The sequence below is a fragment of the Equus quagga genome, unplaced genomic scaffold, assembly GCF_021613505.1.
Source record: "Equus quagga isolate Etosha38 unplaced genomic scaffold, UCLA_HA_Equagga_1.0 HiC_scaffold_1864_RagTag, whole genome shotgun sequence".
Classification (NCBI taxonomy): Eukaryota; Metazoa; Chordata; class Mammalia; order Perissodactyla; family Equidae; genus Equus; species Equus quagga.
The window spans coordinates 17,055-28,192 of NW_025792968.1; the positions used below are offsets into that span (position 1 = coordinate 17,055).

Consider the following 11,138-nt stretch of genomic DNA (forward strand, 5'->3'; position numbering starts at 1 on the left):
TTTCTTTCTTTCTCTTGTCTACTTTCTCTGGCTAGGACTTCCAGTACTATCTTGATTAGGAGTGGTGTGAGTGGGCACCCTAGTCTTGTTCCTGATCTTAAAGGGAAAGCTTTCAACTTTTCACCATTGAGTATGATGTTAGCTGTGGGCTTATTGCAAATGACTTTTATTATGTTGAGGTACATTCCTTCTGTGCCCAATTTGTTGAGAGTGTTTATCATGAAAGGATATTGAATTTTGTCAAATGATTTTTGTCCATCTATTGAGATGATCATATGATATTTGTTTTTCAGTCTATTAATGTGGTATATCACACTTATTGATTTGCATATTTTGAAATTTCCTTGCATCTCAGGGATAAATTCCACTTGATCATGTACTGTTGAATTCAATTTGCAAGTATTTTTTTGAGAATTTTTGCATATATCTTCATCAGAGATAATGGTCCGTAATTTCTTAGAGTGTTCTTATCTGGTTTTGGTATCAGGGTAATGCTGTCCTTGTAAAATGAGTTTGGAAGTGTTTCCTCCTCTTTGATTTTTTGTAATTGTTTGAAAAGGATGGGCATTAATTTGTCTTTAAATATTTGTTAGAATTCCCTAGGGAAACCATCTGTTTCTGGGCTTTTCTGTGTTGAGGGTTTTTTAAATTACTGATTCAATCTCCTCACTCATTATTGTTCTGTTCAAATTTTTGATATCTTTGTGATTCAGTCTTGGTAAGCTGTATGTTTCTAGGAATTTATCCATTTATTCTAGGTTATCTAATCTGTTGGTGTATAATTTTTCATAGTCATCCCTTATGATCCTTTGTATTTCTGTGGTATCAGTTATAAGAGTTCCTCTTTCATTTATAATTTTATTTATTTGAGTCCTCTTTTTTCCTTCAATTGTCTAGTTAAAAGTTTTTCAGTTTTATCTTTTCAAAAAACCAACTTTTAGTTTCATTGATCTTTTCTATTCTTTTCATATTCTCTGTTTCATTTATTTCTGATAAAATCTTTATTATTTCCTTCCTTCTGCTAACTTTGGGCTTAGTTTGTTCCCCTTTTTCTAGTTCTTTAAGGTGTAATGTAAGGTTGAGATCTTTCTTTTTTATTAATGTAGGCATTTATTGCTATAAACCTTCCTCTTAAACTGCTTTTGCTGCATCCCATAAATTATGGTATGTTGTGTTTTCATTTTTATTTGTCTCAAAGATATTATTTCATTTCCCTTTGATTTCTTCTTTGATCCATTACATGTTCAGGAGTGCATTGTTTAATTTTCATGTATTTGTGAATTTTCTTCCTATTATTGATTTCTAGTTTTATATCATTGTGGTCAGAAAAGATAACTTGATATAATTTCAGTCTTATGGATTTGTTAAGACTTGCTTTGTCTATTTGGAATAACTATTACCATTAATAGTGTTTTTTTTAAAACCTAAGTTTTGACTGTCTATATATGGCCTTCACATCCTCTTTTTATTTGAATCCTCACCATGGCCTATGAAGTTTCTGCTCTCAAATGCTGAGTGCACTGTTGTAGACTTACTTACAGAATCTTTATCTTTGGACAAAGTGCTTTAGAAAGGAGGAAGCAGAAATGTTTTCTTGGAGTTACTAAGAGGCGCTCTTTTTCCTTGACTAAATAAAGTATTTCTAATGGAAAAGTCCAGATGATTTGGTCCAAGGATTGTCTTTTAGGCTTTATGAGCTTAGTTAAATGTTTCACTTTTTGGTTACTACTCCAAGCTTTGCAGAGGCTAGTCCCTCAATCAGCCCACTTCGCATTGAAACACCTTTCCTGTATCCCTGGGGGCCCCAAGTGCCTGCAACTTGGGTAATAGTAACACACAGAGCACTAATACAGAGTTCTCTCTTTACACATGCCCCATGTCAACCTGTACCAGGTCTGGCAGCGGTGGGCACCTTCCTATGATGCGGAACACTTCTTGGGGATTATCGTACTCCTCTGGATGGTTAGTCCATTAGTGTTTGGCCTCTTGCCCCAACACCACTATGACCCTCTTCAGTTGCCCAGAAATGTACTGCATGCCATACACATCCTATTGTTGAAGCCCTTAAGACCCTGTCGAAATTCAAGGTTTTAAAGATGTCAAAGCTGTACTTTCAATCAGGCAGACAGCAAGGTCACCACCATGAAGGAAGTCTGGGAGTACTGGAGAGCTGTCTTACCCGCTGGCTCCAGCCTTAAGGTGGAGAACTCCATGTAGTGAAGCTTCTAGTCCCTTCCCCTCAGCAGGCTCTGCTTCCCAAGATTTTAGCTCAAAGCAAGACTGCCATCCCAAAGCCATAGAACAATTAACTTTCTACTAACTGGAAGCCTTAAGTGATTAAATCAGCCTCTTCCTGCTCTCATTCCTAGAGGCACATACCTCAAAAGTTACTAGGCTGCATAGCCCCCACCTCCCCAGTGAACAATTCATCCCCAGCCATGGGGAAGAGGGAAAGCAAAAGAGGAAGTGAGAGAGGAGGAGTCAAGATGAGAGGGATGGTCAGCTGTGCGGGAAGGGGCAAGTAGTCCAGTAATTTTTGACTCTTCCCTTCCCATCCTGCCATGCAGTCTTTTCCTTTTGTAGCATTGCCTCCATTAAGAACTTCCAGGCAGAGGAGTGAAGAGGTAGGCACCTTTACTAGACAAGTCAGCTGGTTAATAGGCTGGCTTTTCAAGGCACAGATGACCCTAGATTTCCATCTAGGTTCACTGGAAGTTAAATTTTCCTTTCCAAGTCTTTCCCCTTTATTCCATCTCCTAAACACACCAAACACTGAGAACTCCCTTTGGATGCCTGGACAGGACCTAGCTCATTTTCTTAGGAGCCCCAGAAGTGTCTTCTCAGTATACCATTCACTGTGTCTTCCTCTGTGACCTCAGGGTTACTTTGCTTAAACAGAAATGCAGGCCTAGACATGACTATGCTTTTAAGTTCTGAGTGGAAAGGCTGAGAAAAACCAATGGCCGCTTGGTTTTGCTGATGATGGTATCATGTGATACTAAACAACCCTCTGCTAGATTTTGCATTTTCTCTATAAAACATCTATGGTTCCTGATATTGTATCTTTAACCTTTTTGATAATGCTAAGTTTTGATTGATTGGATTTTATTTCCTTTGTATTCCCACAGTGAACAGTTCATTTAGGTAGATGCCCTTTACCCAGGTAATTCTGGTAGATAAGCTGTTACACCTCCCTTCTCTCAGTGTGAACCTCTATTAGGTTATTCTTACTCTGAGAACTCTCCATTAATAATTTTTTCCCACCGTGAACAACTCTGTTTTTAAATGAAGAGGTTATTTTTTAATGCCCAGAGGCACTGGCTTACAAGTATTCAGCTTCTTTGTAGCTTCTTTGATCTTTGCTATATGAAAAACAAATACAACAGAACGGTTCCATAGTCTGTCTCAGTTTGTCTGTCACAGGGGGAGAGAAATCAAATAGGATATTGACAACTCAGGCCTGAAGCTTGTCAGAGAAGCAAAATGTTCTTAAGAGGTTGAGGCATAAAGGGCCTCCACACAGATGTGCCTGACCAAGCCTCCAGGTGGGTACTTGTATGACGGAGAAGTGGTATCAAAGAGAAGTTTTGCACATAAATACCTGTGGAGCAAAGAAAGCGACCAGTTGGAGGGTATGCAGTTGGGGATGAGTAGAGGGGCAAAATGGTTGGTGGTTGTACTCCAGCCTGGATTAGGGACTAGGTTCAAGTCTTGTAGCAAGACAGGCTATTAGGACAAGCCATTTTCAGAAGCAAGGGACCCCACTATCCTCAGGTAACAAAGTATAACACAGTGAAGAAGGGGAAGCGGTGATAGACCAGGCATTTAACTGGCCCTCCTGTAACATTTGTAACATTTGCAGGGTTCAGAAAAAGAGTTCAGCTGGGGATCCATGTACCGTGTCTAAATATTTGAAATGTTTAAATCACCTAATAAGGCATGTTGTAGTTAATGGTTTATCTCCTTCCATGACAAATGTACCTTCATAACGACCTAAAAGGCCAAGTTGGGATTTAGAATTGGTGGATTCCTCTCAGTGCTGTTCCAGTGGTGTGGGAAGAGCTGCTCCCAGTCCCCTGCCCTGCCCCTGCCCCGGCTCCTAGGCCAGGCCCCATCCGTGTTGGGCATACAACCCTCCCTTAGGCCTGGGAGCGCCTACGCCAGCCGTGCAGTCAGCCCTCGCGGGGACAGCTGCAAGAGGGGCACGCAGGCCCTGGCAGCCGTCTTGGGACTGTTAGGGGTGCCAGGCACCTGGAACAGGGTCTAGCAGGGACACACCCCTTGTTCCCATGCGCTGGGCTCCTGGCCCTGTAGGGAGGGGTGTGGTTGGAAGGGAGCCAAAGTGGGGCCTCTAAAGCATGGAGCTCAGGACAGAGGTCCCGCTTGCCTGGGTCTAAAAGCAATACTATATTAACAACTAGCACAGCAGAAGCATTAACAAATCAGAACCAGTTTGAAGGCCCTCAAATCACACCACTTGGCCTGCCCTTTCAGTTTAAATAACGGTGACAATGAGCCCTTTGCCTTCTGTCTCACCATGTGCTTCTAACCATAAGGAATACTACGTGATAATACCTTTGAAAATGTCAACCCTGGTGACCAAAAAGAGAGTTGTGGGAGTGTTAAGTTTACTTCACTTTAACAGACGCTAATTACGTACCTACGAAGAGGAAAACTCGTTGCCTAGGGCTTTGGGAAAGAAGGATAAATAAAACCCTTTAAGGGTCCAACCATTCAGAGGTTCAGTCCAGGGGTTGGTGTTGGTGGAGTAGCATATATTATATATGTTAGATTATATATATATATAATGTGTTAGAATACGACATGTACCACCACGGAATATAAGAGAAGGTATCAGTGCTACCAAGTGGGCACCTAGGAAGCCTTAAGCTATTGCAGAAATGAGGCTGTCGTCTCAAACCCCCGCCTCTTCTCCTTCTCTGATCCTCGACTCTGGTCAACTTTCACTTTATCCTTTTTTTTCCTTAAACAAATTCCAGAGATAAAGCCCATTCTTTCTCTTTCCTCTTTATTTTTCTCATTATTTATTATGAAATATTTCAGATCTACATAAAATTATAGAAAATACTACTATGAGCATCCATTTACCCACAACCCAGCTTAAGAAGTGTAACATTACAAATACCATTGAAGCCCCCTGTGGAGCCCTCCCCAGCAGGATCCCCTCCCTTTCTTTTCCCAAGAGGTAACCACCATCCTAAATGTGGTGTTTATCTTTCTAACACATGCCTTTCTGGTGCTACATTTGTATCTGTCTTCAACATGCATGCCTTTTATGCTTTATGTGTATCCACAATCAATATATGGTGATTATATGTTTTATTAGACTTCGTATACATGGTATCAAAATGTTTGTCTCCTTCTGGAACCAGCTTTTTCCCTTATGCATTTTTCTGCTGCTATCACCCAATCTTAGTCCGTCTGTGTCTCAGCCACTGAGTTCTAGGCTCCTCCCTAGTCCCCCCTTGCCATCCTGTTCAGTTGACCTGCAACAGTCCCAAGCCAGTGAATTAAGGCTGGTCCTACCCTAGGTGAGTCTCAGCTTCTTCCCCTCTGGCTCTAAACCAGTGCTTCTCAAACCTTAGCTGCATCAGAATCCGCTGGAGGGCTTGTTAAAACACGGTCACAGATTGCTAGGCCCACTCTCAGAGTCTCTGACCCAGTTTATCTTGGGTAGAGCCTAAGAAATGCTGGGTGATGCTGCTGATGCTGTTTGGGGACCAAACTTTGAGAACCACTGCTCCAAATCAGTGTCTGGGCCCAGGCTTAGCAGCATCATCTGGCCTCCAGGCAAGCTGGGCCATCCACGAGGTTTCCTTCAAAACCATGCTCCAGAGCAGCGCTGCCTCATAGACATATAATGCAATCACATGTGTAATTCTGTTTTCTAGTAGCCACATTAAAAAAGTAAAAAGAAACTGGCAAAATTAATTTTAATAGTATATTTTAATTCAATATATTATCACTTCAACATGTAATCAGTATAAAATTATTAGTAAGATATGTAACTTGTTTTTATACCTGTAGCACATCTCAAATCAGACTAGCCATATTTCAAGTGCTCAGGAGCCAGATATGGCTAGTGACTAACAGTGGACAGTGCAGCATTAAAGGCTTGACCTCCATCTCTCTCTTCACAAAATTATTTTAAACTTGACATTTTAACTTATTTTGAGCTGCAATAAAATAATAAAAATAGGCTTACCAAATGGTGGAAAGTGATAAGTCTTAATGAAGGTACAGTAAGCCAAAAAAAAAAAAAAACGAGGTAAAAGATTTGTCAGGATTATTTATGTAAATAAAATCTGCCTTCATTTCAGTTTACTAATTTAAAACAAATTTTTTAACTAGAAGAAATGCTGTCAAATATATCTGCAAAATGTAAGGGAAAAGTCAGATGTCAGTGGATGTCACTTTTGGGGTGATGAAGTTGGAATGAAATCAGTGTTGATAAAATTCCCTTGGGCTTCTAAAAAACGAAAAACCTAAAGGGTGAAGAGCAGGTTCGTTCTTCTTTCTCCATCTTCTTTCTATTCCTCCCAACTGCAGGATGAAATGAGAGAAAATTAACAATTATACAGCATCAGCCAGCACCAGTCACTTTCTAAATCTAAGAAAATAGTCAGCCCGAGTATAGCTGCTGCATCTGTGGGCTGTCTCAACAGGCAGAGAAGAACACCACGTTGTGCTCTTGTAACCTGCACCCTTGGCTATAAGGTGCTCGTGCAACCGATGGCTTCAATCATGCGATCATACCAAGCTTGTCTCCCTCTTGCCCAACACCACAAACGCTTTGCTTTTTTTTTTCCTTGAGAGGCCATTCTGGGATTCGAGGAACTCGCGTCACCTTAAGCGCCTGTGCTCATTCCACAAATGCTACTCCCTCACCCTCCCAGACCCTTGGTTTCTATATCTACCATATGACAAAGAGGCTGTTAGTACGAAAGTCACAGCTGTGAAATTGCAAAAAAGAAAAAGAAATATGTTACTCATTTAAATATACTCCAAGACAAGATATACCTTAAGACTTAATTACCAATTCAGTGATAAACAATAGTCACACTATGGCTAAGTTTCTTGTCTTTTGACTGTCACACAAATACAAAAATCTACAAGTGGACAAATGTTTAGGTATTAATCATTGAATGCGGCCCTTGAAATTCTTGACGTTTTGCTCTTGGTAAGTAGTCACATTTTAAAAGGCGTTGTCTCCCCGTTAGTACAGGAGACTGCATTTCTGTAGCCAAGTCATGAAGGCCCAACTAGCGGACAGCACAGCTACTTTGGCTGCTGCTTCTAGGAATGTTTTCTAAACAAATATTGGCCTTAGCTACTGAGACATTTACTACTTGTTAGTAGACTTACAGGTGGAGGACAGAGGGCGTCACAAGAACCAATGAGTAGCCGGGAAGTGTACTGCGGGCCAGAGTGCATTGTACATTACTAGGTACACGAGTACTCTAGTAACGTTCTAAGTAGATAAAATTGAATTTTAAACAAACATTTCCTTAATTAATTTACTGGAAGAATTAAGAAAAATAAAGCTGTCAGTAACAGGTAAATGCCAGGAATGGTTGGGTGATACTCAATTTAGACAGATACCTGGATTTTCTCGGTGTGCTGTCTGTGGGGTCCAGAGCGTTTTCGGGTCCTTCTTGTTTTTTGTTAAACTTCTCTTTTTCGTCCTTGTCTGCAGCGTCGTGGGCCTCTTCATTCGAGTTTTCACACCGATATTTAGTTGTTTCTGTAGTGAAGAATAATACAGATGTTGGGACCGGACATTCACAGAAAAAGTCCCAATTCACAAGGACTGGGGACATCCAGTACTGTCCCCTCGGGAGCAGCAGGCGGCTCGACGTAACTAAGAAGGGAGAGTTGGGCACCTTCCGGCCTACTGGTCGGAGCAGCGCTTGCACGGCCCTGCCTTTCCTCCGCTTGCTCGTTTGCGCGGTGGGTGACATGATTGCTCTCTTCCCAGGAACCCGCCCCGCTGTGCTGCTGGTTGTCTCTGGCCCTCGGAGAAGGGGGATCCCAGTGATCGGGGTCTCATGCATTCCGTATGCTTCGATCAGAACTTGCTTGTGCAAATACCTTTTGCTTCAAGGACAAACTCTATGGTGAAGCTCATTAGTTCCTGCAGCCCCTGGACATTTAATTTTGCCAGAGGCTCCCGTATGCGGATGTTCATAATGTTTGGGGATCAACTTTCTAGAATCTCGAATCTGGGAAGCCACGACCCCCACACAGGCGTGCCATCTGCTGCCGCCCTGCCGCTTCCTCCCGCTCGCTTCCCAACACCACCGCCGGAGGCGCTCAGCTCCCCAAGCAGAGGCGGGAGAGGGCAGCGGGCTTTCCTCAAGACCCTGAAGGGCCTTCTGGCACCGGGCCCATTCGCCCCCCAGCGGGTTGGGGACCCCGACCCGCGGCCTCACCCGTGGCCGGCGCTGGGCGGGCAGGTGCCCGGGCGGTGCCCACGACGCAGCCCCGCAGCCCGACTGAGAGGCGGCCCGGGCCTCGGATGGACGGGCCCGCCCCGTGTCCGGGCCCGGCGCCTGGGCCTCCGCCCGCCCGCCCGCCCCGCGCCCCGGCCCCGCGCCTGGGCCTCTGCACGCCCGCCCCGCGCTCCTCACCCTCCGGGGCGGCGGCCTCCTCCGCGGGCTCCTGGGTCGCGGGCTCCTGGGTCGCGGCCTCCGCCCCCGGCTCCTGGACCGGCGGCAGGGCGCAGGCGGCCGGCTCTGGCGGCGCCGGCCCGCGGGGCGCGGGGCGCTGGGCCGAGCCGTCGGGCGCCGGAGGCCAGGGCCGTAGCAGCACGTGGTTCTTGTAGAAGAGGCGGCGCAGCAGCGACTGCGCGAACTCCAGGAACAGGAGGCGTAAGCTCGCCCGCGGGAACTGCGCCGCGTCCACCGCCAGGCGGCCCGCCGCCGCCGCCTCCTCGCCCTCCTCGGCCGGCTCGATGTCCGAGTCCTCCTCGGCGCTCCCGCCCTCCGGGCCGCCGGCCCCCGGCTCCCCCGCCGCCTCCCCGAGGGCTCCCGCCGCCGCCGCCGCCGCCGTGACTCTCGCCGCCCCCTGGGGCCCCGAGTCGCCGACCAGCCCGTCGCCAGCCCCGGCCGCCAGGGCACACGCCCCCGGCACGCCCACGGGCCTGTCCAGGCCACCTGCGGCCAGGTCTCCTTCTCCTGTGGCAGACATGGCGCCAGGCGGTACCTCAACTGGGGCGGCGATCAGGCTGTGGCGTCGACAGCAAAGATGGTGGCCCCCGAGGTGGCCGCCACTGAGGGGAGGCTGTGGGCAGTGGGGCCCGGCCTGAGGCGGACCGACGGGGCGGCAGAGGAGTGCGCCGCTGAGGGGACAACAGTCTGTGGGGTGCCCGAGGAGGCCCCACGGGCGAAGGGCAGGGCAGCAGTGTCAGGAGAGGCGCCTCAGACAGAAGCGGACGAGGCGCGAAGAGCCTGCTAGGCAGGTGACGGGGGCGGGGCCAGAGGTCAGAGGGCCACGCCCCCTCACATGAGCTCCAAGCTCATTTGCTGGGAAGAGGGGATTGACATGTCCTGTGTCCAATGAATAACCAATCAATGACTCAGGTTGTAAGATTGCTCACAATCACCTCCCTGTTCTTTGAGGCCTTAGGGTCTTGTGCTACCTTTAAGGTCCATTCAACTCCTATCCTAATTTTGCGATTGTCAGCACAACTATAGCACTTCAATGTATTGACAACCTGGGTTGGGGAAACTTCTTCTGTAAAGGGCAGAAAGTAAACATTTTGGGTTTGGGGGAGCCCAGAGGTAAAATCCAGACCATTATGTAGGTGCTTATATTAACAAGAGAGAGAACAAATGTCCAAACATATTTTATTGTTGAAACTGAAGATATAATAATAATTGCATACAATTTTTTCAATAATATAGGACTATTAATGAGAAGAATGGAATTCTTTTGGGGGAATAATACTTTGCTTAATTGGAGTTCAAAGTTAGTGTTCTTGAAATTGATTGCGTATGTTCATCTGTTTATCTGTAATGAGGTTTTACATAGTTCATCTTTGCAAATGTCTTTTCACACAGATATTGGAAAATATTGATATCAATCCATGAAATAGGTACTTCTAAATACTGATATCAATCCACAAGCATATGATTTTAATTGAGCATATTCGTCTCTTGGAAGACATTTAGAGAATTCTATTAGATTGTTCTCTTGGCATTTGCCTTTTAGCATGTCATTACACTGCAGATTAATCACTTCCAACTGGAGTTTGTGTGGAAGCTCCTCAATTGCACAGTTAGGTGGGCTTGAAGTATTGAAATTTCCTTTGTACTTGCACAGAGATCTGAAAAAAAGCTGCTGGAACTCTAGTGTGAGCTTGGCTATATATCCACTGCAAATTTGTGTGAGAATAGAGATTTTGCTTCTTATTTTACCTTTTGACAGCATAAGAAGCATATAAAGCAGCCTGACATTACTTTGATTCAAACAATGTTAGTTGTCATTGAAATGACTTTACCACAGCATAAGTTTTGTACATAAGTACTATTTGCCTTGTAATTTTAGGTTGAATTCATTAAGACATGTTACCAAACCTATAACAAAAGCTAATTTCCAAAGCCATTCAGTGTTCAATATTAACAATTGAGGGAGATTTTCTCAGTCAAAAATAATTCAGAGGCTGGCCCGGTGGCTCAGTGGTTAAGTGCACATGTTCCGCTTCGGTGGCCCAGGGTTCACCGGTTCAGATCCCAGGTGCGGACATGGCACTGCTTGGCAAGCCATGCTGTGGTAGGCTTATAAAGTAGAGGAAGATAAGCACAGATGATAGCTCAGGGCCAGTCTTCCTCAGCAAAAAGAGGAGGATTGGCGGCAGATGTTAGCTCAAGGCTAATCTTCCTCAGAAAAAAAATAATAATAATTCAATCTCCACCCTGAGCTCAAAAAAAAATCACACACACACGCACAAATGCACACACCCCTTTACCACTGCGAAGCCATAGAATTGCTGTGTAGTTGGGAAATTCAGGATATCTAGCTTGTATTTCTGACCAAAGTTCACAGAACTGCAATGGTTAAGTTCATGAAAGTGAATGAACTTCCCCATTGACACTATTGGTTTAATAATACATGAG

General features: G+C 45.2%; 1 protein-coding gene across 1 annotated transcript; it reads right to left on the reverse strand.

Moving 5' to 3' along the window:
* Nucleotides 1–5,966: 5,966 nt before the first annotated feature.
* On the reverse strand, nucleotides 5,967–9,210 carry LOC124232042 (cancer/testis antigen 47B-like). Its single transcript, XM_046649023.1, has 3 exons — nucleotides 8,652–9,210; nucleotides 7,624–7,765; nucleotides 5,967–6,564 (listed from the first exon to the last, which is right to left on the reverse strand). The coding sequence occupies exons 1-3, from the start codon at nucleotides 9,208–9,210 to the stop codon at nucleotides 6,552–6,554; spliced, it is 714 nt and encodes a 237-aa protein (XP_046504979.1). The 3' UTR covers nucleotides 5,967–6,551.
* Between the last annotated feature and the right edge of the window lie 1,928 nt (nucleotides 9,211–11,138).

What these genes read in the sequence shown, in the direction of transcription:
- LOC124232042 (XM_046649023.1), bottom strand. Translation starts at nt 9,210, where the DNA reads ATGTCTGCCACAGGAGAAGGAGACCTGGCCGCAGGTGGCCTGGACAGG. An exon ending in GGAGGCCGCCGCCCCGGAGG is followed by an intron (nt 7,766 to 8,651) that starts GTGAGGAGCGCG and finishes TCTTCACTACAG; the next exon opens with AAACAACTAAATATCGGTGT.